Genomic DNA, 27,832 nt, shown 5'->3' on the forward strand with positions numbered 1-27,832 from the left:
AAATTATCTACGACTTCAAAGTTATAACTGTCAACAGTGACGTGAGAGCCAAGTCGCGAGTGCGACGACTGTTTGTTTGATGACAGGAGATATTTCGTCTTGCCCTCGTTCACTGCCAGACCCATTTTCTGTGCTTCCTTGTCCAGCCTGGAGAAAGCAGAACTAACGGCGCGGGTGTTGAGGCCGATGATATCAATATCGTCGGCATACGCCAGCAGCTGTACACTCTTATAGAAGATGGTACCTTCTCTGTTTAGTTCTGCAGCTCGTACTATTTTCTCCAGAAGCAGGTTGAAGAAGTCGCACGATAGGAGTCGCCTTGTCTGAAACCTCGTTTGGTATCGAACGGCTCGGAGAGGTCCTTCCCGATCCTGACGGAGCTTTTCGTGTTGTTCAACGTCAGTTTACACAGCCGTATTAGTTTTGCGGGGATACCAAATTCAGACATCGCGGCAAAAAAGGCAGCTCCTTTTCGTGCTGTCGAAAGCAGCTTTGAAATCGACGAAGAGGTGGTGTGTGCCGATTCTCCTTTCACGGGTCTTTTCCAAGATTTGGCGCATGGTGAATATCTGGTCGGTTGTTGATTTTCCAGGTCTGAAGCCACACTGATAAGGTCCAATAAGTTTGTTGACGGTGGGCTTTAATCTTTCACACAATACGCTCGATAGAACCTTATATGCGATGTTGAGGAGGCTAATCCCACGGTAGTTGGCGCAGATTGTGGGGTCTCCTTTATTATGGATTGGGCATAGCACACTTAAATTCCAATCGTTGGGCATGCTTTCGTCCGACCATATTTTACAAAGAAGCTGATGCATGCTCCTTATCAGTTCTTCGCCGCCGTGTTTGAATAGCTCGGCCGGCAATCCGTCGGCCCCTGCCGCTTTGTTGTTCTTCAGGCGGGCAATTGCTATTCGAACTTCTTCATGGTCGGGTAATGGTACGTCTGCTCCATCATCATCGATTGGGGATTCGGGTTCTCCTTCTCCTGGTGTTGTGCGTTCACTGCCATTCAGCAGGCTGGAGAAGTGTTCCCTCCATTTAAGTATACTCTGGGCATCAGTGACTAGATCACCTTTGGGGGTTCTACAAGAGTATGCTCCGGTCTTGAAACCTTCTGTAAGCCGCCGCATTTTTTCGTAGAATTTTCGAGCATTACCCCTGTCGGCCAGCTTATCAAGCTCTTTATACTCACGCATTTCGGCCTCTTTCTTTTTCTGTCTGCAGATGCGTCTCGCTTCCTTCTTCAATTCTCGGTATCTATCCCATCCCGCACGTGTTGTGGTCGATCGTAACGTTGCGAGGTAGGCAGCCCGTTTTCTCTCCGCTGCGGCGCGGCACTCCTCGTCGTACCAGTTGTTCTTTTGCACTTTCCGAAAACCAAGGGTTTCGGATGCAGCTGTACGTAAGGAGTTTGAAATGCCGTCCCACAGTTCCCTTATACCGAGTTGTTGATGAGTGCTCCCAGAGAGCAGGAGTGCAAGCCGAGTAGAAAATCGTTCGGCAGTCTGTTGTGATTGCAGCTTTTCGACGTCGAACTTTCCTTGTGTTTGTTGGCGTGCGTTTTTTGCTGCACAGAGGCGGGTGCGAATCTTGGCTGCAACAAGATAGTGGTCCGAGTCGATGTTAGGACCTCGGAGCGCACGCACATCTAAAAAACTGGAGACGTGTCTTCCGTCTATCACAACATGATCGATCTGGTTGGTAGTTTTTCGATCCGGAGACAGCCAGGTAGCTTGATGAATTTTTTTGTGCTGGAATCTAGTACTACAGATAACCATATTTCGGGCCCCGGCGAAGTCGATCAGCCTCAACCCATTTGGGGATGTTTCCTCGTGGAGGCTGAATTTACCGACCGTAGTGCCAAAGATACCTTCTTTGCCCACCCTGGCGTTGAAGTCGCCAAGCACGATTTTGACATCGTGGCGGGGGCATCTCTCATAAGTGCGTTCCAAGCACTCATAAAAGGCATCTTTGGTCACATCGTCCTTCTCATCCGTCGGAGCGTGGGCGCAGATCAGCGATATGTTGAAGAACCTCGCTTTGATGCGGATTGTGGCTAGACGTTCATTCACCGGAGTGAATGATAGTACCCGGCGACGGAGTCTCTCTCCCACCACGAATCCCACACCAAACTTGCGCTCCTTTATATGGCCACTGTAGTAAATGTCACAAGGACCTACTCGTCTCTGTCCTTGTCCCGTCCATCGCATTTCTTGGACGGCGGTGATGTCAGCCTTTGTTTTTACGAGGACATCAACCAGCTGGGCAGCGGCACCTTCCCAATTAAGGGACCGGAAATTCCAGGTGCATGCCCTTAACCCGTAGTCCTTCTTTCGTTTGCCATGGTCGTCATCAAAGGGGGTCTCTCATCCGAGGCTGCTGTTGGTTTTTCATTGGGGTGAGCTTTTTACGTGGCGGGTCCCAAACCCAGCGCACAACCCTATGCAGGGGTGTTTCGCCTTCTCACTTTAGCTCACCTTCGAACGGATGTTCTTAGGCTACCCAGAGGATACTTGGTCAAAGACCGTAAGTCGTGAGCTGCTTGAGCCATATGTAAAAGAATCGTTTCTGGCCACTCCCAAGTGAATGGCGATCAGAGAACTTTCCTCACTTGCGTGAACTTCTACACATGACCCCATCCTCCACTGTTTCACTTACTGTTAAATATAATGGGGAGTGATCAGAGCTTAGATCTAATCCACCTTCTATTTCTATGAAATTTCGAGATATCTTTCTGGTTATAAAGAAGTCTATTACATCTGGTATTTTGTTGGTGTCCGTTGGCCAATAAGTTGGTGTTCCGGTCGATACAAACTCACACCCCGTTTCTTGAGCTGCCTGGAATAAGTCTCGCCCTTTAGCTGTCGTCAGGCGCGATCCCCAGTAAACATGCTTAGCGTTAAAGTCGCCTCCCATAATAAATTTGTGTTTGTGCATATTGAGAAGTTCTTTATATTCTTCAACGAGGATTTTGTATCTCAGCGGACAATATATTGCAGTAATTGACAAGGGTTGGTTCATTGCTTTTAGTGTAATAGTTGTGGTTTGAATATTGTGCGTACTGATTTTTCTATCCTCATAATGTATAATGCTGTTTTTAACAATAACAGCAGTGCCTCCCCTCGCACAATTACTAGGGTGGATTGTATGATAGATATCGTAGTTTTTGAAAGTTATATGGCTGTGTCTCGTAAAATGAGTTTCGGAAATAAGACATACATCTATTTTTTCTTTTTGTAAAATAAGTAGAAGCTCATCTTGGTGCTTTAATAGCCCATTTGCATTCCATGTCATAACTCGGAGAGCACCATTCATGCCTTCAATTTTGCTTTATTTTTATTTTTTTCGGGGTTATCTAAGCGGCTGCACAGATCGTTATTGAATTTTTCTTGTTTATTTAACATCTCAAGTATTTGAGTTAGTAGGTCTTCAGTCATCTTTGTGTTTTTTTCGTTCACCACGTTTGATTTGCCTTTCAGTACTTCAGAAAAAGTGAGCTTACTCGTCTGCACACGATTCTGCTTGTTGACAGTACTTTTATTACCAATGGGTGGATTAGTTGATGTACTGGGCAATTTTGTGGTAACTTTTTATTTCTTCAAGGCTTTGTTACGAATGCTTTGAAGCTCCTTGGCAACAATACATCCTCTGTAGTTTGCCGGATGGCTTTCGCCACAGTTACAGCATTTTGGTTTTTCAGTGTTGGGTTTTTGGCACTCGATGGTTTTGTGCTTACCACCGCATTTAACGCACTTTGACATTTTGCCACAGAAGTTCTTTGTGTGTCCAAATGCCTGGCAATTTTTACATTGTGGAATAAGTTTAGAATTCCTAATAGGCTCGATGAGAACAACGGTGTGAAGAATGTGTTTGATTTCATAAATTTTCTTGATGTCTTCATTAGAATCAAAAGTGGCTAAAAACATGTTTAAAGGTTCTCGTGTTTTCCACTTGAGTTTATTTACGACGTTTATGACATGTAAACCTTGTTCTTTTAAATCAGCGATAATATCACTAATGCTACACGAATGGTGGAGATTTTTAATCATAACCTTTATTGGACGCGTTTGTTTGTCTTCAAAGGAATACCATGAAGCTCCCGACGCAGACAACATTTTTGTAACTGATCTGTAGTCATCACTTGATGTAACGCTTATTTTATGGATGTCGTTTTTTAATAGTTTAGATACAAAAGAACTTTTAGTATTATCTTTAATTAGGTTATTTAGTTCTTTATAATTAGAGATATTCGAAATCATAATAGGTGGAGGTCGCGGTTCATATTTTGGTTTTTCATTTTTAACTGTGTGGTTTTCACCGTTCGAAGAAAAAGTATTTTCTTTTAAAACCACTTCTGGTGAAACTTCGGCCTTACGCTTTTTGCTAGGCCTTTTATTTTTCTTTAAAATCCAGTCTGTTTCCAGAGCTAGTTCTTCTTCATCAGTTTCGTATTGAGATTGACTATAATTAGGCACAAGTGGGCGATTATTTTGTTCTTTAAGTTTTTGATTTTCAATTTTTAATTGTTCGCATAATTGTTCTAATTCTCTTAATTTTTGTTTCAATTCATCTATTTCGGAAACTAATTTTTTCGGTTGGCTTGTTGGTATTTCCCGACCCCCTCCAGGGGGCGGGGTTCGAAGCATAATCCAGCTATATACTATATGTCTATTGTATAAGGGATTATTCGTAGGTAATGGTGAGTTAGTTAGCCAATAGTTAGTAAAAATAAATAAATAAATATATATATATATATGTGGCAACTACCAGATGAAACGTTCACTAATTTCGGTGTATACTTTTAGGCTAGCCTAGTACAGGTAAAAAGCTTAAAGAACGCAAGTACAAGTTGGTTCTAGCATTGGATAACAATAAAGCTTATACTATGGTAGTGACTTTTCCAAATTCCTTTTTGCTGGTCAAAGTCCAATAAGAAAAGAAAGAAAAAATGGTAATAGGTTACATCTCCTGAGAAACTTTTAGCAGGTGCAACAGCCTATCCACTCAATCTCCTCACCGCACTTCAACTTCCAGTCGATCTCCGTGAAAAGCACTTTCGTATACAAACAAGTTGTTTATTTTAATTATTGTAAATATTTAAAATTATTGAATTTATTTCTTTCACACTTTATTTTTCTCCACTTCGCTCCAGGGTTGCCAAATAAACAGCTCTTTTGTATACATTAATTTTTTTATCATTTGTTTATTTATATTTGAAGAGTACAGAAAATCAATTTAAAAAAATGTTATTTTCATTGAGTTATGTGGGCGTGAAGTAAAGGGGGAAAACGACAATGTCCTCGTTCCTTGTGGTCATCTGAAAAATAATACAATGATGAATTCTTGATTAGTAAAAATGTCGCTATCTGAAAAAGGTGCAAAACTGAAAAAAATTGCAAAAAAGAGCGTTTACTCAAAAAAATTAAATTTTTGACAAAATTTTTAATTTTCTCGAATTTTTTAAAAATATTACGATTTTCAATATATACATTTTTGTTGCTTCATGTGATAGAGTGACAAGACACTAAAACATTTGTAACTTTGGAAATAACTCAGAAAAATCCTTTCAGGGAGATATTTTTGAATATCTAAAATATGGAATTATGAAAAAAATATATCGAAAATTTCCACAACTTTATACTGTTTTGTATTGCTCTAGTCAAGGTTGTTATTGTCTCAAAGATGACCGTATTTCTGAAACATTAAACTGGTAACAATTAATTTTTATATTACATATATATACTTACATACATACATACAATATATGTATGTATTTTTAAAAACTTGTAATTTTGAAAACAGTGGAATCAAAAAATTACCACGCCCTCTCTATATTAAGGGTGATCTATTTTGAGGTTCCCTACTTACAAGATTGTTCTCACTCAAGAACTGAAGCCATTTGACCAACATAAGGTCGAGGCTTGAGAGAACGTGAAATCGATAACGATTCTATACGCCAATCATCTTTTCCAAAAAAAATCTTCTGAGTGGTGCGGTAAATAAAAAACTGTCGATTTTGGTGCGAAGAAAATCCACACGTAATTCACCTAAATTGACAGTTTTGTATATTTTGGGAAGGACGACATAGATTTTGAAAAGAAGTTTAAAATTATGAACAGAGTCTTAATATTATTTTCTCATAGTGGTACACTTCTTTTTTATAGTCTTGCAACATGTTGCTACAGATTATAATAGTTTTGTTCACCAAACGATTGTTTATATCACTTAAAGCTAATGGAGATTGATATAGGGTTACATCGGATGATCCAAGTAGAGGTAGCAAGGTAGTTCAATTGCATTTTTTTGACAGATCACGAGTGAGTCGTTATAAGCCGTCATGTTAATTTCGTTCAGTATTGTTTGGCACTTCATCATCAAAAGACTTACGCCTGAATAACATTTACAAACGGTTCAACTTTATTACGAAAATTCACGTTCTGTAAAGGATGTGTTTCACTCGCTTCGCTCAACTTATGATCAACAAAATTGGCCTACTGAGCGTACTATTCGCAACACCACCTATATTGAGACATAGCATTATTATTGGTTAGTATTCGGCCGAATAGACCACGCCAGCACGCAATGAACTAACTATAGCAGCCGTAGCTGAGAATGCACACGAAGACCGTGGATTGACGTATGGATCGTACAAAATACAAGTTCTGCATGAACTGAAGCCACTCGACCTTTCCGAGCGACATTGCTTTTCTCTATTCAAGAACTGCCTTTTGATCTAGAAAAAACAACGGTTTGGTGTGGTTTATGGACCACTGGTATCATCACTCCATATTTCTAGCCACAATCCGCATCAAAGCGACACTCTTCAACATATCGCTGATTTGCGCCTACGCCAGACGGAAGATAAGGACGATATGATCAAAGATGTTTTCTATGAGCAACTGCGCGGGGATCGAAATATGGTTATCTGTAGAACAAGATTCTAGCATAGAAAAATTCATCAAGCTACCTGGTTGTCTTCGGTTCAACACGTCTCCGGTGTTTTACACGTGCGTGCGCTCCGAGTTCCTAACATCGACTTGGACCACTATATTGTTGCAGCCAAGATTCGCAGCCACCTGTGTGCAGCAAATGACGCACCAATACGTGCGCGATGGGATAGATACCGAGAGTTGAAGAGGGAAGCGAGATGCATTTTCAGATTCAATTCTACGAAAAGATGCAGTGACTAACAGAAGTTTTCCAGACCGGAGCATACTCTTGTATAACCCCCAAAGGTGCCTTAGTTATTGATGCCCAGAGCATACTAATATTATGGAGAGAACACACCTCCATCCTGTCGAATTGCAGGGAAAGCATATCACCAGGAGATGGGGAACGCGATTCCCCAATCGATGAAGATGGAGCAAACGTTCCATTGCCCGGCAATGAAGAAGTTCGAATAGCAATTATCCATCTAAGGAACAACAAAGCCGGCGGGGGCCGATGATTGCCGGCCGAGCAATGGTTTAACAAAAGCATGCCCGACAGCACAAAAAGAGAAAAATCTCGAACTGCAGAACTAAATAGAGAAGGTGCCATCTTCTATAACAGTGTACAGCTGCTGACGTAGACCGAGGATATTGATATTATTGGCCTCAACATCCGGACCGTTAGTTCTGTCTTCTCCAGACTATATAAGGAAGCGAAAAAAATGGGTCTGGTAGTGAACAAATGAAATGAAACAATCAGACCTGCGAATTGTATCCCTCGTCACTGTATACAGTCCTACAGGGGTGTTGTGGAATCCAAGACAGAATATCTTAGCTGTCAGAATTGCAAACCAATTTTGATTTCAAAGTTGTCACAGAATCTGATTAGATTTTCGTCTTTTCGAACATATACAAAACCAATATTCGAACCAGCAGTTTACTAAAGTGAAAAAACGTGCAAATGAATACATTGTTTGTAATAAGTTCCGAATTAAAGGAAGATTTTAAGAGATAACATTTATCGAATTAATAAAGACGCATTTGGGTGTTAAATTACGTTTATTACCTTTTGTAAATCTAATACCTTTAAATATCCAGATTTTTTTCCAAAAGCTCAATAATTTTTTTCCCCTATAAAAATAAAGATAGATGAGTTCGAAATAATAAAATAACTCGGCTATAACCGCGAAAGTGGTGTCTACGCTACTAAGGAAGAAGAAGACCATCTAATACCGGGTTGTAAGCATAGATCTAAGACTCATCGTCAGAAACAGTATGTTATATTACATCATGGTAGTCGGAAAGTATTATTTAAGAGACGTTAAGACGACACTGTTCTTCGAAAAAATTGAGTGATTTTGGAACCAATCGTGCTTTCTCTTTGCTTATACCCAAATGATCTTACAAAATAGTTTTCAGTAATCCTTCTGATACTCTAACTATGCCAGTAAGATCACTGGCTGGTAATCGCCGATTCTCAAGCACCAATTTCTTTATTTTATTGACATATTTATCATCAGTTAATGTTAACGGCCGTCCTGGCCGTGGTCCGTCGTGAATGTTCTTTGAATTATTTGTACCAATCAAAAGCTATTGTTCGCGACATTCAATTATCATTGAGGCCAACTTTCTGAACGTTTCGGCACTAGAGCTTTGATTCCGCACACAAAATGTAATGGAACTCCTTGTTGAATAATCGAAAAAAGCGCCGAATACACTTTATGTTCTTCGGAAAGACAAGCGTATACTAAACACGAATAATTGTTTTCATGTGGCATTTGGTTCAGATGTCACTGACAATTATTCCAACCTGAAAAATAATATTTCGACGAAAAGTCTTACTATTTTCTTACCATACTTCATACTATTAACATGCCAAATACTCCTGAGTGAATTTCATTTTTATAGTTTAAGTGGTTTAGAAGATATTTACATTAAATCAATTTGCGAGCGATTCCACTCACACTTTTTCAAAATTTTGAGCCCACAAGTGCCCGTTTTTAGTGGGATCCCCTGTGCCAAATTACAATTGTTTATCTTAAGTGGGTGCTTAGTTATGGCAACTTATAGGTGTCTGTTTAATGGTGTTTGGTGAGCGTGGCATTGATTGCGCCCATCTGCAATGCGAATCGTCTTACGGTGCCGAGAAACATGTACACCATGTTTCATTAAGACATCTCAATTTTTACTGAACCCACACACGTTAAAGAAAAGTGTATATGAATACCTCAATTTACAATTAGGGAAACTTTGCGAGTTAGGAGAACTCCACCGTTGCAATAATAATATCAGAAGATCGGTAGTGTGAAAACTTCTATAAAGCCACAATTACTAGATCGGATAATGTCCGGTACATTGCGCGACTACATCTAAGGTCAAAATTTTCTTATACATATATTCTTAGGTCATTCCTGCACCTTTGAAATACATCAGTTTTTAAATATGGAAATGAACAACTTATAAAATGTAAGCTCAAATCGGAAAATGATAGGGTCTGAGAAGAATATCTTCGGTGAAATTGGGACGGTGACAAAATTTATTGACAAATAGTCGTACATAAAGAAGATCGAGATTTTCAGCGAAATACTCCACTAGTTCTCTACGAGACCGTAATATGTATATTGTAAATCTTCAAATATATGCTATATCTGTGCAGTTTGTATACACTACTTGGTCGATTATGCTTTATCGACCTTAACAAAGATACCAATTCTACCCTTGTTGGTAAAACTTTCCGATCCCGCCAGATGACCGAACATTATGATACAAACAAAAATCCTAATACAACGCAATTTAACAAACAAGTAAAAAGGTGGCCTAGTTCATAAACAATCTGAACATTTCGCAGATACAAATGGCAGGAGTGGTAAGTTCTTCTCCAGAACAAAAAGTTAGACTGCATGACTTCTGTCTTCTGAAAAGCATATTGCTCCACTATATATATTCGCACAAAAGCTAATTATGAGTAGCAAAAGTGGCTTCACTAAAGCAAATAAGCACTAAATACGTACTAAAGTACGAAAGGTCTGCATCGTGTGAATGACCGGCTTGCCAATTCACGTCTATCGTATAACGAACGTCATTACATAATTATTGCAGGGAAATCGCAACTTCTTTTCTACAACCTTAACTACTCCACGTACTAAATCTACACGCCGAACATCGCCTCATACAAGCAAAACAGCCTGTTTAGAGTTTCATATTCCAAGACTTAAGCGAAAATGAAGAAATGAATTTTCCTGTACAAGATCTACACCGTGCACAAGTTTAAAATGTGAACGAAGATTATGGCAGCACTTCCACCGAAACGCTGCAATTCGTTTTGTCTTTCAATATTAAAGATATCGACTTAGCTGGGCGTTCATGAAGTACTATGTGACTGTTTTTGTCTGTTTTACGCCAAATTCAGTGCATTCCACCCTATGTGCGAATCTGACAAAGGTTTTTTCAAGGCATTTTTTTGTTTTGAGTTTTGAGTTTATCCCTACAGCGCTCCACATATAGGTGGTTTATGGAAATCAGCTGAAAAAAGCTTAAAACCAAACTTAAAAAAATTAGCTGTAAAATACAAACGTGAGTGTGAAGAATTCCATAACTGTTTATTCGCATTGAGGCTGTTCTCCATTCACGGAAACAAACAAAACTCTCGCAAGATCCATAAGATCTCACAACTCTTCTCAAGGAGGTTAAATGGTTAAATAAATGGGAAAGAAATAAAATTGTCGATCATGATTCCATGCGCCGATGGAATGTGGAGTGTACAAAAGATCTTTGTGAAAGATACTATTAAAAATCTACGAAAAGACGCCAAAACTTGCAGATGTTGTGCACATCCATGATAATTATCCCCTTAAAGAATAGCAGCTTGGTCGCTTAGAGAAGCTACTTAACGACTCAAACGGTGATATACGAGTAGTTGAGCTACTTTGACCTTTGGTTCTAACAACCTCAGATGGTAGCAAAAAATGCAAGTAATAAATAAGTAATACCGCCACGCAAAAATTCAAACATTCGTCTAGTAACCGAAAAACAAAAAAAAAAAATCGCAACTGCAATAAAACACAAGGGAAATAGTGGATAGATTAGCATGACCCCTGCAAATCAAATAAAGTTGCACGGTCATTAAAATCAACCGGAACATGTAGTAGCACACGAGCACCCTGAGCAGCCTATAACCTCTATGTCACAATGAGTCGATATAAATGGTGTATTGAAGAGTTTCCTTATGATGATCCCTTATCTTCAAAATGCGCGTCGGATCATTAGTTTGTGAGTTGCATCATTATAGGTCAAGCAATTTTTGTTATAGTGAATAAATTAAAAAAAAAGGATTTCGCGTGTTGCTAAAATATTGCTTTCTAGAGGTTAAAATTACAGATGAAGCAAAAACTTGGCTTGATGACGAGTTTCCCATTACTGCCCCAGGAAAATCAACTATCAAGGAATGGTATGCTAAGTTTAGATGTGGTGAAATAGCACAAAAGACGGTGAACACAGTGTAAAAGTGCAAATTAATTTTGGATTACCATAAACTGAAGTTGCTCGGGATAGCAGGCACTTCAAAGATATCAACTGAACGTGTATACCATATCATACACGAATATTTGAGTACGCACTGGAAAGAGGATGCCGCTCGAGCTCACATTTAACCAAAACAACGACCAGTTAATGATTCAGGGCAGTGTTTGGAGATCTTCATGAGTAATAAACGCAAGGTTTTGCGTCGTTATGTGACAATGGATGAAACATGGCTCCATTATTTCACTTCGAATTCGAATCCAAAGCGTAGGGAAACGCAACAGTCGGCTAACAAGGTTATGGCGTCTCTAGTTTTGGATGCCCATGAAATAATTTTTATTGACCGAAATCGCTGCAAAAGGCCCGCACTTGAAAAAAAATTACTGTTTCACTAAGACAATGCACCATGTCACAAATCAGTGAAAACGATGGCAAAAATCCATTAAATGGGTTTCGAATTGCTTCAACATCCACCGTTCTTCAGATCTGTCCCGCGACTATTTCCTCTTACCAGATCTCAAAAGAATGTTTGTTGCTAAGAAATTTTCGTCGAATGAAGAAGTGATCATGTGTATTGCAATACATGAGAACTGTCCATAAACAATATGTTTAATAGGTTTTGCATGTATTTGATTACTGAGCACAGGATATGACATTGAAGTCTGTTAAACTTTGATATCTGTGCTATTTCACATTTATTTAAGATAGAGCGTCGCTGTTCCTTTTTTCTACTTTCTCTCATCGCTCCTGTTGTGATATTTTGCTTGGCGCCAATATCTTTTTGTAAAATGTAAGTAATTTGCTTATTTAAAGATATTATGTCTTTGTAAAATTTTTTTATTTGTAATAGAATTTTATATAAGACGAATACCTAATTGAGAAAGAACGACATGTTTTACAATAAAGCGTGCATAGGATAGATGCCAGAAAGGAAGAAGGCTATATGAGCAAACAGCGCGCCAAAGAAATAACCACCGCTCTAACATTTTGAACGTTTCGGCACTAGTACTTTGAATCCGCACACAAAATTTAATATAACTTATTTCTTGAGCAGTTACACTTATAGATATTTGTTTAAACCCTCCAATGTTAGGCTATTCAAAACACACTTGCACCCACTACTTAGATTGCAAATGAAAACGCGCTGGTAAATTGGTGTACAATTACTTTAATTTTTGTATATATCGGGTGATTTTTTAAGAGCTTGATAACTTTTTTTAAAAAAAAAACGCATAAAATTTGCAAAATCTCATCGGTTCTTTATTTGAAACGTTAGATTGGTTCATGACATTTACTTTTTGAAGATAATTTCATTTAAATGTTGACCGCGGCTGCGTCTTAGGTGGTCCATTCGGAAAGTCCATTTTTGGGCAACTTTTTCGAGCATTTCGGCCGGAATAGCCCGAATTTCTTCGGAAATGTTGTCTTCCAAAGCTGGAATAGTTGCTGGCTTATTTCTGTAGACTTTAGACTTGACGTAGCCCCACAAAAATAGTCTAAAGGCGTTAAATCGCATGATCTTGGTGGTTAACTGCCCATGCATCCCGAAAAATGCACTGTTTGGTGTGGTTTGTACGCTGGTGGAATCATTGACCGTATTTTTCAAAGATGCTGTTGGACGCAACGTTACGGTGAATGGCGATCGCTATCGTTCGATGCTAACAAACTTTTGTTGCCAAAATGGAAGAACTGAACTTGGTTGACATGTGGTTTCAACAAGATGGCGCTACATGCCACACAGCTCGCGATTCTATGGCCATTTTGAGGGAAAACTTCGGAGAACAATTCATCTCAAGAAATGGACCCGTAAGTTGGCCACCAAGATCATGCGATTTAACGCCTTTAGACTATTTTTGTGGGGCTACGTCAAGTCTAAAGTCTACAGAAATAAGCCAGCAACTATTCCAGCTTTGGAAGACAACATTTCCGAAGAAATTCGGGCTATTCCGGCCGAAATGCTCGAAAAAGTTGCCCAAAAATGGACTTTCCGAATGGACCACCTAAGACGCAGCCGCGGTCAACATTTAAATGAAATTATCTTCAAAAAGTAAATGTCATGAACCAATCTAACGTTTCAAATAAAGAACCGATGAGATTTTGCAAATTTTATGCGTTTTTTTTTTAAAAAAAGTTATCAAGCTCTTAAAAAATCACCCGATATCTACAATCAAATTTTAAATTTGTATATATAGACAAGTATATGGATTCAGACCGGTGTTGTGTTCAATTAAACACAGCGCCAAATTGTTGTTGAGTTGATATAAGATGCTGCTTGCATCAACTGGGTTGACTCAAAGTTAAGATGGATAGCTTAAAGTTGTTCTTTGGCAAATTGGGTTGAAATATATTTTCTAGGTGATTTGCAAAGCAATTAGCCTTTTCCTCGTCACTTCGAGCCCAATTTCCACCCAAGTCTCGTATAGGCATATTGGAGTCAGTTGGTGGCTTCATGGACTTTTGGGCTTTCCAAAGGAAGTTGAGTGGAAGAGGAACGATTTATCTGCCATTCACGTCTGGCACGCCTTTTCATTTACAAGCATTTCTATTTCTCTATTAGAGATTTTTCTGAAACTTTTGTTTGGTGTTGCTAAGACAGCTGCGCTTATATCAGTGACTTCTCTTATGCTTTCGTCAATATCTCTTCCTGTATTTATTTTGTGCTCAATATTAATGTGGCTACTGACGTATTTTTTATATTTTAACCAATTCGTTTTATAAGAAGTTAGACCCACTTTTGGATTAACGAATATGGGTTGTTCACATAACTTTATTAGTACAAGAGAGTGATCAGAAGATAGATCAGTACATGTATCAGCTGTTATGTGCGATTTATCTATATTTTTGATTACAGCAAAATCAATTAAATCTGGTATTTTCTTACGATCACTAGGCCAATATGTCGACTTACCAATAGATATTACTTCAAGGTTATTGTGACTATTTATAACAGTTTGATACAGCTGTCGTCCTTTCGGATTAATAAGACGTGAGCCCCAGTACGTGTGTTTTGCGTTGTAATCTCCACCTGCAAAGAAATCTTTGACCTAGTATTCCAAAAAAGTCTTTAAATTCGATTTCTGTAATTTTAAAACGAGGTGGACAGTATATAGCCATAAGGTTTAAGTCACACCGCCGATTTTTTAGTGATTTTGTTGTAGCTTGTAACTGTGGTGTAGCATGAGATTCTAGAGCATAGTGGTTTAAACGATTTCGAATCAACCCTGCCGTGCCACCATGCGCTTTTCCATCCGGATGATTTGTAACATATAGTCTAAATCCCGGTATATTGAAATTATTTTTATTTGTTAAATGAGTTTCTGAAATAAGCATTACATCTATATTCTTTTCAGACAGAAATCTGATAATCTCTAATTTATGTTGGTTAACACCGTTAGCATTCCACTTACAGATATTTAGTATGCTCACTTTTTACTTAATAAATTTTGCAGCATTTGATTTTGTGATTTTATTAAATCTCGGATGATGTTTTGCATGGTAGACATAAATTGTGTCTTACATTGTGTAAGATTTATAATCATAGTTTCAATAACTCCATTTTGAGGATTTTGCGGCAGTTGCATTTGCACAGTATTGCCTTTCACCACATTTGCATAGCTTCCTTGCATATTATTATGTTAGAAGTGATAGGATTTGAACTTTTTTCTGATGTTGCTATAATTTCATTACTGGGTGTTTGTAAGATTTGGTTACGACGTGCTTGAATGCCCTGTGACAACTTCGATTTCAAATCTTGATATACAGGGCAACCTCTGTAATTAGCATTGTGATTTCCTCCGCAATTGCTGCATTTTTTATTTAATTCTTTTTTCTTAAGGGTGCATTTAGAAGTGGGATGTAAATCACCACATACCACACAAACACTGCGTAGAGTGGAGTATGATTAAGTATGCCCATATTCTTAGCAGTTAGTACATTGTATCGGACCGTTTCTTTTATGTGGTTCTTCTACAGTTAGTCTACGATGCAGCAAATATTTAAAATTATATAATATATTGGATGTGTTTCATTTTTTTTAAGTTGATTTGAGTTCGGCAACAATTCAATTTTAAACATTGACTGTGGTACTTTGTTTGTATTAAATATATTTACAACTGTTTTAATACCAAAACCGCATTCTTCCAATGCTTCTTTGACTTCACTAGAGTCTATGGCGGACTCTATACCCTTAATTACAACAACTAGGCCCTTAGAGCTTGGCTAAATGAGTAGCGACGTCGCATCACATCTGCATCAATTTATCACACCGAATCGACTATTCACCTCATCACGCGAGAGAACACCACACATTAACACACATACACGCACATGCACCCAAACGCGATGACTTACTGCAATCTAATTAGAACAAAAGGAATTGAGAAAGCAGCTCGCGCACTCTTCGTTGATATGACGTCGACCAAGCAGCATCGCTTTTCGCAGCCTCGCAGTATCCCGGTTCCCGTTCGCTACCCGCGTTTATATATTTAAAGTTTTAATTTCATATTAAAGTCATATTGTTATCACTTTCATCATTATATACATATGTTATATATATATAAGATATATGTATATGTATATTTAAAGGTTTAAACCACTGTTTAAAACTAATTTTGTAACAACTCTAAAGTGAATTTTCAAATAAAAGGTTTATAACGATTTGCGGAATTTGTGCATTTTGGTTTTTCTTTAAAGGAAAGTGTGAGTGGCCTATAAGATGAGTTTTTGTACATCATCCTTCGAGCCATAAAGAAAGGCACTGTGGGTAAATAAAGTAAAAAAATTAAGATTTCGAAAAAAAAAATAAATTTTAACCTGTGAGAAAGTGCGGTAATAAAAACCGAAAAGGTAACAATAAGTGACAAAACTAAATAAAAAAAAGCAAACAACAAAGCAAACATATGTGCCAAAAACCGGTTTTGGATACAGCAAGACAGTGAAAATAAAATATAGTTCATACATATACACATGTACAAGTACTGTGGTACAAAAAGTGCATATATATGAAAAAACAAAAAAAAAAAGATAAATATATAAATAAAGTGCTGTGCAAAAAACATACGTATACATATATAATTACAAAATAATTAAAAAATAAAAATTTACAAACATAAATTGCTGCGTCTAGGCCACCACAAAACAAATATAATAAAAATTGAATATTAATAAGTTTTTGAAAAACCATAAATAAATAAAATAAAGGAACAAAATTTTACAAAACTTAAAAGAGTTATCCAGTGGGAATAGTGCACACATATAAAACAGCAAAAAAAAATTATAAATAAACTAACATTTTAAGAATACGGTGCTGAAAAAAAAAAAATTTAATAATAATAAATATAAATATTAAAAATTCATAAAAACCATAAATCGGGCGCGCTCTAACTATAAAAATACTAATAATTATAAAACAAATCGGGCGCGGTCTAAAAAAAAAGCAAAATTATAACTTAAATCGTGCGCAATATAATAGGACAAAAAACAAACAACATAACAACGAACGCATACCTACATGCATACATACTCTACAAAGGAGGAAACAGGAGCAAGAGGACACTAAACAAAGGAGGAAATTAGGAAAGGAACATTAAACACAGGAGGAAATAGGAGAACACTAAACACAGGCGGAAACCGAAAGCGGATAATATTCCCAAAATTATATAAATACATACATATATGTACTATATTCTCCCCAAAACCCCCTTGAGGCGAGACAAAGTAAGTCGTTCAATTTTTTATGCACATATGTAAATATGTATGATATCATACGGTTTTATCAAATATAAAACCTATGTATATAATCCGTTTGAACAATTTCTAAACGGGAACAAAATACAGTTGAAAAAATATATCATCCGTATATTTTTATAAATACAAAAGGAAATCATTTACTGCCTCCTAAGCTTACCCTTGTGTATACAAACACACCCACTACAACAGAAAACAAACATATTATATTCAAGCATTTACTTGCAAATCTTCCCAGCAATACCCCTTCTGTTTCTTCAAACAGTAAGCAGGATTGCATAAAATAGGTAAGCGAAAGGCATAAAAAGCAAAATTTCCAATGCGAGAATAAATCCAAACATACATATTTACATATGCACTTACCCAAAGCATACTTAAAATACATAAATGCAACAAACATAAATTTGTACTTACAAACACATACAAACAAATTAATATTAATATTAATATATATTAACATTAATATATTGAAGCACATACTTGCTAATCCGCAAGTGCAGAGGCTAATGACCTGCACTTTGTTCATTTTCTTTTTTCGCTATATTCTAATCGCGCAAACATAAGTACATATACATATATATGATATACATACTGTATACATATATTCGTTATTCTTTTAGCATACGCTACATACCCTGATTTAGGGGGTATATCCGAAACATAAAATTGTAACAAATCTTAAATTATTAGAAGCTGCGATAATAGCTAATTACAAAAAATAAGCGGTGCGGAATTAAAAAAAAAAAATTAATAATAAAATCTTATTAACGACAAATATATTAGTACATACTTATATAGTACGTACTCTAAGCCCGTATAGGCAAATATTATTTAACAATATCTCCTTGTTCTTTGTATTACAAAAACAAGCGGGATTAAATACCAACCAATTTAGCACATCATATGCACGTCAATACGCACATAGCGGGCACATATATGTACAAAGGTTATTGACCTCGTATACCGTCTGTACGAGTACTTATATACAAGGACACACGGATAAATCCGTAATATAAAATATATAAAAAAATAAATATAAAATCGCAACTATTTAAATACAATAGTGCGGTTAACAAAAAACGATTAACGCGTATTTGAGTAAATTTACGGGAATAACAACTCTTAATTACTTAAAAGAGTTTTCGGTTTTCGGTATTTATCAGAAATATCTCATCAAATTTTAATTTTAAATTCTTATTTATTCTAAATGAGCACAGATTCAAAAGAATCCAAATCAGGTCAGTTTCTTACCATTCCAAAAATGGCTGACGACGATAAACAAAGCACACCTGCAGAAGCTACACGCTCTAAGCACGGTACAAAGCAAAAGAGATCAAAAGATCATATAATATCGAAATTTATCACTGAAAGTGATAGCTTTATAAGATATTGCACCCGGTTTCAAGCTTCCCGTATTACTGACATTACGGAATCAGTTTTAAAAATAAAATTAGAAAGTGTTAACAATCTATGGGCACGTCTTCTGGCAGCGTACGATACAGTACTAGATACTGACGACGCAGAACTCCCAGAAAACACAAAAGCTTCGGCCAAAGCCAAGTGTGATAACTGCCGTGATCAGTACGAGTTGACAAAGGGAATGATAACAGTTTAGTAAGGCCAAGTAGAGCCACTACTCCCCCTCCCAGAGTAGTTACAACACAAAAAGAAGACCTAGATAAATGCATGTATCTAAAGGTACCAGCTTGTGATACTGAAGTTTTCAATGGATGTTATGAGCAGTGGCCGTCCTTCCGGGACATGTTCACTGCTGTTTATATTAACCATCCTAAATTTTCACAAGCACAAAAGCTATACCATCTCAGGTATAAAACAAAAGGGGAAGCAGGCAGTATCGTCAAGCAATTCGCTTTAAATGACGAAAATTTTAAACTGGCTTGGGAAGCACTTGTTGAAAGGTACGAAAATGAAAAGGTTATGATAGAAAACCCAATAAAAACTTTATTGCATTTGCCAAAAATCCAACAAGAAACTAGGTAGAATTTCAAAACTTACAATCCACAGTGACAAATTGTCTATCAGTGTTAAAAACACAAAATGTATCCACAGAATCGTGGGACCCTATTATAGTAACCATTTGCGCAGAAACACTGCCTGATGCTGCGTTACTACGATGGGAACAATCACTAGTGGAAAGAAAAATAATGCCCACCTGGCAACAGATGAAAACATTCCTCACTGCTCAATACGAGATAGCTGAGCGAATAGACAAAAAAACTATAAAGCCAAAAAGTCATCAAAATGACTCAAATAAAAACTTGTTCAAACCCCAAGCCAGTAATAACATACAATATAATAGACACGTCAATAAAAGTCACACATTCGTGTCAAATCAAAGTAGTCAATGGCAATCATTGTGTGAACTCTGTAAGGGAGGTCATAAATTAAGATCTTGCGAGAGATTCAAAAAATTATCCGTTTCAGATAGAAACAATCTGGTCCGTCAACACAAACTTTGCATAAACTGTCTGTCGAATTCTCATATGACAAAAAGACTGTGAAAGCAAATTCAATTGTGTATACTGTCAACGAAGACATCACTCAATGCTTCATGTTACCAATTTTCAAAATGTGAAGAAAAATCCATTTCAAAAAACCACGGGGTTAGTCGCTACAACTGCATCAAGTAATCCCGAAAAAAGGGAAGAACAACCATGTTGCTCTAAAGCAGCAAAAATTCAAGCGCTTCATTCAGAAAATGAAAGCAAAATTCTTTTACCCACTGCGGTCATCACCGTTGAACATATAAAGGTGATTTATTCAAACTAAGAGCGTTAATAGATCAAGGCTCTCAAAGATCCTTTATATCATCGAAGGCTCAAAATCGGCTCAAATTGCCAATAAAACATTCAAATTTCCAAATTTCGGGAATGGGCGAAAGAATTATCCAAAATTCGAACAAAATATGCCCAATTACCATAGTATCTCCAAATACGGATATTAGAATAGATGCACAAGCCATCGTTCTACCGCAACTTACAAATTTGCTTCCAAGCTATGAAGTAAATAAAATACACTGGGAAAAATGCTCACATCTCAAATTAGCAGATCCCAACTGTCATACCCCATCACAAATCGACATATTATTAGGCAGTGACTTAATACCTCAAATAATTCTAGAAGGTATAGAGAAAATCTCCAATAAATTGTTAGCCCAAAATACAATCTTTGGGTGGATTATAAGTGGCCAAGTCACGGAAAAAATAAATTCTTTCACAACACAAGTGGAAGATATCACAAACGAATACTTAAATAATGAACTTAAAAAATTCTGGGAAGTGGAAGAAGTACCCCAGATTACCAAATTTTCAGAAGAAGACCAGGCATGCGAAGCCTATTACCAGTCCACAACAACAAGAAACGAACATGGTCGTTATGTTGTGCGACTGCCATTCAAATCCACCTTTCCAGAAACTATAGCTCTAGGCCACTCTAGAATCTCAGCAGTCCAGCAATTCCTAAGCATGGAAAAAAGCCTGACAAATTGATAATGTGATGGAGGAATATCTTGACCTCAATCATATGGAAGAAACTGTACCATATGAAAAAATATCCAAAGGTAGATATTTATCTTTTTACCTTCCACATCATGGGGTAATGAGACCAGAAAAAATCACAACAAAAGTACGAATGGTGTTCAATGCCTCAAAGTGTACGAGCTCAGGCAAATCACTCAATGATGTATTATGCACAGGGCCAACATTACAACCCGATCTCATGTTGCTAATACCAAATTGGCGCATGTTTAAATACGTTTTTAACGGGGATGTTGAGAAAATGTATAGGCAAATTCTGGTGCATGAAGATGACCAGGATTTCCAACGCATAGTCTTCCGCAACTCAATTAATAGTCCAATAAGCGACTACAAACTTAAAACAGTTACCTTTGGCATCAACTGCGCACCCTATTTAGCCATTAGGACGTTACATGAAGTTGCAAAAACTTGTGAAACAAATTTACCTTTAGCAACTTCTGTGTTGCAAACTCAAACATATGTGGATGACATTTTATCAGGTAGCCACAGTATACCAATAGCGTGCGAATCATTATCTCAAGTGATTAAAGCACTAAATTCAGCAGGGTTTCCCATAAAGAAAATAACCTCAAATCATCCCGAAATAATCAAAGATATAAGAAATGAAGACTTATTAGATACTGACTTCCTTAAATTCCAAAAAGCTAGTACAACAAAAACACTAGGGATTCAATGGAATGCGATAACAGATCAATTCTCATATACAATTGAGTCAATATCTGCAATGCCCGCCATTAAAAAACGACAAATCCTTTCCTCGGTGGCAAAACTTTTCGACCCCGCAGGATGGCTTTCGCCAATAATGATTCAAGCTAAAATTCTCATTCAAGAACTGTGGCAAGATGGCACTGAATGGGATGAACAGGTAAAACCTGCACGTTTAACAAAATGGGTTCAATTTGCTAACAACCTACATACTATATCAGAAATTCGAATCCCTCGATGGCAAATTTCACCCCTAACATTAACACAGAATTACACGGTTTCTGTGATGCCTATTAAAGGCTTATTGCGCAACAGTCTACATACGCACTCAGTATGATAGCAAAATAACTTCACATCTTTCGGTAGCGAAAGCCAAAGTTGCACCTTTGAAGACACTCAGTCTGCCACGGCTTGAACTGAATGGTGCTCTTCTGTTAGCAAAATTAATTTCAATAGTTCAAACCCATCTAAAATTAAACGATCACAAAATGTATCTCTGGTCAGACTCAGAAATAGTCCTAGCATGGTTGGAAAAACCACCCTATACTTGGAAGACATATGTATCGAATCGCATATCACAAATCTTAGACTTAGTTGGCTCAGCAAAATGGCAACATGTTGCAAGTGCAGATAACCCAGCGAATCTGGGGACAAGAGGTTGCAAACCACTTCTCCTCACCAGTACTACACTCTGGTGGAACGGTCCCACATGGCTAACAGAATCACAAGAATTCTGGCCAAAGTCTCCTGCTCGGAATATCATACCTCCGGAAAGTCGGAAAATAGAAAATTTTCATATCACTCCAGAAGAGGATGATATTCTCCAAAGATTTTCCTCATTTCCTCGAGCACTAAGGGTAGTCGCTTATATGCACAAATTCATCCATAAACTTAAACAAAAGGTGAAAAGGATATCAAACGATCCTTACATACAACTAACATATTCCGACTTGCAACATGCCAAGGTCAGTCTAATCTTGTATACACAAACTCGCTATTTCAGCAAAGAGAAATCAAAGTGGCTTGAAAAGCGACCTCTCGATAAGGGAAGTTCACTTCTCATGTTAAACCCATTCCTGGACGCTAAGGGATTCCTACGGGCAAATGGAAGACTAGCCAACTCCAGTCTTAGTTACAATGAACGACATCCGATCATTATCCCAGAGAAATCCCGTTTTACCTCCTTATTTCTAATATATCTCCACCAGCTTACACTGCATGGTGAGCATCGCTTGATGCAACAAATGGTCCGGCAAGAGTTTTATGTACCTCGACTAAAGCCACAAATTAAAAGAACCATTTTCATGTGTAAACAGTGTACTATGTACAAGCACAAGATGCGTACGCAGATCATGGCAGCCCTACCACCTGAACGCTGCAACTATGCTTTACCCTTTACCATCACTGGGGTTGATTTTGCTGGACCTTTCCAGATAAAGGCCTCAATGCTAAGGTCTTCCTCATTTAGAAAATGGTATGTGGCTGTCTTTGTGTGTTTTACAACAAAGGCAGTACACCTCGAGCTATGTTCGGATCTGACTACTGCGGCTTTTCTTGCAGCATTTGCCCGCTTTGTCGGACGGCGCGGATTTCCTTTAAAAATTATGAGCGACAATGGAAAAAACTTTGTCGGAGCTCAAAGAGCCACGGAAAAGGAGTTTTTACAATTCATGAATTCATCCCCCGAAATTGTCAGAAAATATGCACCCCAAGGGATCGATTGGCAACTCATACCCCCATGTTCTCCACACATGGGCGGACTCTGGGAATCAGCCGTAAAGAGCTTTAAGTCCCATTTAAAGAAAACGGCTGGTAACCATAAATTCAATTATGAGGAGTTTACTACATTACTCACTCGTATCGAAGCCGTACTAAACTCTAGACCTATCTCACCACTCTCGCAAGATCCCTCCGACTTCACAGCCTTAACCCCAGGGCATTTTCTAAAAGGAGCACCCATTCTGGCCATACCTGAGCCAGGCGTGGAGTCGCTATCCTTATTGAACAGATGGGAGCGAATTAAAATCCTCCATCATGATTTCAGCCGCCGATGGAAGGAAGACTACATAAAGGACCTTCACAAGAGATACCGGTGGAAAACTCAAGAAAAGGCACCAAAGCTCGGAGACTGCATCCTTATACAAGATGATTGTCTCCCTCCTACGGAATGGCGACTCGGCCGCATAAAACAACTTCATTACGGTTCCGACGGTCATGTTCGAGTAGTTGATCTCCGCACTCAAACCGGAACGCTAACCAGACCGCTCGTCAAATTATGCTTTCTACCAACCGCCGAAGATAAAGAAACGTAAAACCGAAACCGCAATGTTAATAAATCAATAAATCGATAAAACATATAAACCGCTTACCAAATCGAAACCTCGAATAACATAAATGACACAAAAACTTAACATAAATGTCATCCTATTCATGCCACATATCGTGGCACAAAAGTCCATATTATTCATCATTTCTCTCACAGAGTAATATGGACGTGGATATAGCATCATCGTCAACGCCAACCATGCGTTCGGCAGTTTCCGCCCCTCGCTCTGAAGCTGGCCCAATAGCAGCACCCCGGACCAACACTGCACCGGCAGCGCCTCGAACTACGACAGGCTCCACCGCGACAACGGCTCCGCGTCAAAGCACGCCAGCAGTACCAGCGGATCTGCAACCAATTCGTTGTCCACTATGCCGCCGCCCTCATCGGCTATCGCACTGCGGTATATTCAAAGGCATGCCGCCGATGCAACGCCAGCAGGTGGCACAGACGCACGGGTATTGCCTGAATTGTCTGGCAACTTCCCACGCAACTCAAGAGTGTCCATCACAGAATCGTTGCCAAATCTGTGTGCGGGCTCATCATACGCTGTTGCACCGCGCTACCAGACGCTACTCCGGGCGACCACCGGCTCCTCGCACCAGCGGTAATGTCAGGCGTTCTCAAAGAACTCCTGTGACGGCTTACCGTCGGCGTGGACACACTCAAGTAGAATCTCGTCCCTGGCGCCAAAACCGGAAAACATCAACACGGCGCCATCCGCTTAGGCCGCAGTCCCGGCGGTCAACAGGCCTCAGCAGCGTTGTAGCTACGCTACAGCAGCTACAGCGGCTTCTTGGCTAAATACTCGCCTAGGGGGGCCGGGATGGCTAAATGAGTAGCGACGTCGCATCACATCAGCATCAATTTATCACACCGAATCGACTATTCACCTCATCACGCGAGAGAACACCACACATTAACACACATACACGCACATGCACCCAAACGCGATGACTTACTGCAATCTAATTAGAACAAAAGGAATTGAGAAAGCAGCTCGCGCACTCTTCGTTGATATGACGTCGACCAAGCAGCATCGCTTTTCGCAGCCTCGCAGTATCCCGGTTCCCGTTCGCTAGTTTATAGTGCCTGTTTTTGACGCTCGAAGGACAATGTTTAAATGAAAACGCGCGGGTAAATTGGGGTACAATTACTTAAATTTTTGTATATTTCTACAACCAAATTTTAAATTTGTATATATAGATATAATAATACCCAACGATTACCCTCCTCCCGCCCAACCGACGCGAGGGGCGCAATCCGCGAACGAGCGGAATTAGCCGAGTCATAAAAGGCAAGAGAGTTTTAAGCGTTGCGATCTTAAGCTGCTCAGCTAGAGAAACAAAAATTTCAACAGCCGAAATTAAGAATTAGATTAAAGTTTATAATTATTAAATGTTACTTGTTAAGAGCAGATAAAATAATTTTTTTAATGGTAAAGAGTGAGTCTGCTAGATCAAATGTGCTGGAATGAAAATTGAAATCATGACATATACGGCGGAATGGTTCGTTTAACTCAAAATTTGTTCTAGAAAATTTTAAAAGTAAGGGTCTAAACTGCCTGGTAGGGCGAGCGGGAACGTTAAAATTAATATCAGATAAGAGAGATGGGCTACAGACTGACCCATTCATGAGTCTTACAAGAAATATTATACCAAGCATCTCCCTACGACTAGCGAGTGTCGGGAGATTTATAAGTTTTAAACGGTTAATGTAAGGGGGAAGATTTAAACTGGAATCCCAGTGCAAATGATTTAAGGCAAAAAGTAAAAAATGTTTTTGAACGGACTCTAACTTATCCGAATGGACTTGGTAACTAGGGTTCCAAACCACAGAAGCATACTCAATATAGGCCTCACCAGAGATGTAGAAAGAATTTTTGTGGTAAGCGGATCTCTAAATTCTTTAGACCAACGTTTAACAAAACTAAGAGCGCCTTTAGCTTTAAAAACCGTGGAAGATACGTGAAGATTAAAATTGAGTTTGGGGTCCATAGTTACTCCCAGATCAACAAAACTGCATACTTGCTCCAACCTAAAGTTTTGTATTGCGTATGAGGTAGGGTCTACAGCTCTACGTGAAAAGCACATCGTTTTACATTTTTTAAGGTTCAATGGCATGTCATTTCTATCACACCAAGAAACTAGGTTGTTTAAGTCTGTTTGCAACTGACATCTTTCGCTGTTTGAAGTATATGTTTTAAAAAGTTTTACATCGTCAGCATATAATAAAACTTTTGAAAACTTAACAACAGATGATATGTCGTTAATAAATAACAAGAACAGAATTGGACCAAGATGGCTACCTTGAGGAACGCCTGAAGGAACATTGATTATGTCATAAACAGTATCTTTAAATATGACTTGTTGAATTCTATTACTAAGATAAGAAGCAACCCATTTTAGAAATATTGGTTGAAACCAAGAAGATCAAGTTTATTCAAAAGAATTGAATGGTTTACTTTATCAAAAGCTTTACTAAAATCTGTATATATAACATCAGTATTCTTATTCTCCCTAAAGCCCGTTGATACATGTGATACAAATTCAAGCAAATTAGTTGTGGTAGATTTCCCTTTACGAAAACCGTGCTGAGAACAAGAAATTAGTGGAGAGATCCGGAAGGTTATGTCGTCTGTTATAATTTCTTCAAAAAGTTTAGGTATTGCAGACAGCTTTGCTATTCCCCTATAGTTTACAATAGATGACCTAAATCCACTCTTATGCAAAGGAATTATAAATGACTTTTTCCATATGGATGGAAATAAGCCTTGCTTAAGAGATGAGTTAAATAGTTTTGTTAGGGAATGGTATATATGTATATTTGGCACATTTCTTAAGAAAGCATGAGGGAATCATATCTGGGCCGTAATTTTATGATTGTTCTAACATATTTAACTGATTTAAGACGTCTGCTTCGGAAATGGTAGGTGCGTTAATGACAGAAATCGGACATAACTTGTGCTGATGCGGAACATTTTGTGGAGATTTTGGAGAGTAATTGGACCTAAAGAATTCAGCGAACATATTAGAAATGGTGTGATTGTCATTGGACATACTAGACTTATATTTCATAGCGGACGGAAAATTAGAAATCCTGCGTTTGGAGTTGACGAAACCATAAAACAATTTTGGATTACGTATAATATTATTTTTTACTTTATTTATATAATTACTATAACATATTTTGTTAAGTTCAGCAAATTGTCGACGCAATTTAGAATATTTTGAATAGTTAGCAACTAAATCAGTTTTTAAAAGTTTAAAAGCACGAGATTTTCTATTTTTAATTTACATAATTCTTTCGAAAACCATAAATTAGAACTAATTTTTTGAGTAACAACACACTTCGGAACATATTTTTCAAATAAGTTTACAATAGTTTCATTAAAGTGGGAAGCACTAAATTCAATATTGCCACTGTAATCTGGCCAAGTTATTTTAGAAAGTTTATAATTAATCTTCTTAAAATTAGCTTTCGCAAAGTTGAACCGAAAACAAAGGTCTTGTGTATTATTATAAGCAAAGTTGGCTATGATTTCGATGTTAATTTCCAAAGCAGGATGATACGTGTCCTCTGGCCGAACTAAAGGATCACATCGGACAACAGAGAACATTGAAGCGTTATCGACGTAAACTAGATCTAAGAGCTTACCAAATTCATTTGAAATTAAATTAATTTGGTTAAGACCTAACTCGACATTTCATCTAAGAACTCGTTAAAACATGAACGAGTACTAATAGGATGGTGTGATCATCAATAGATTTTCATGATACGCACGGTAAGTTGAAATCTCCCAAAACAATCATGGAATCAGTATCATTAACCATTGAGAAAACATTACTTATTAATGTAGCATGCTGCATATATACAGATATGTCAGAGTGAGGCGGTATATAAGACAATGTTAAGTAGATATGGCCACTATTAGCGCAAATACGAATGCACTTAAATTCAGTGAAGTCTGCATACGGAACATCGACTTCTTCAGATGGAATTGAAGAATGAACAGCAAACAAGACGCCACCTCCTTTTCTGTTCAGCCGGTC

General features: G+C 38.0%; 1 protein-coding gene across 1 annotated transcript; it reads left to right on the forward strand.

Moving 5' to 3' along the window:
• The first annotated feature begins 23,853 nt into the window (after window positions 1–23,853).
• On the forward strand, window positions 23,854–24,878 carry LOC120780521. Its single transcript, XM_040112790.1, has one exon. It carries the CDS (start codon window positions 23,874–23,876, stop codon window positions 24,582–24,584), a length of 711 nt encoding a protein of 236 aa, XP_039968724.1. The 5' UTR covers window positions 23,854–23,873; the 3' UTR covers window positions 24,585–24,878.
• Window positions 24,879–27,832: the final 2,954 nt, after the last annotated feature.

Source organism: Bactrocera tryoni, unplaced genomic scaffold, assembly GCF_016617805.1.
Source record: "Bactrocera tryoni isolate S06 unplaced genomic scaffold, CSIRO_BtryS06_freeze2 scaffold_25, whole genome shotgun sequence".
NCBI classification, from domain to species: domain Eukaryota; kingdom Metazoa; phylum Arthropoda; class Insecta; order Diptera; family Tephritidae; genus Bactrocera; species Bactrocera tryoni.

Coding starts and splice junctions, on each gene's coding strand:
- LOC120780521 (XM_040112790.1), top strand. CDS start 23,874: ATGTCATCCTATTCATGCCACATATCGTGGCACAAAAGTCCATATTAT.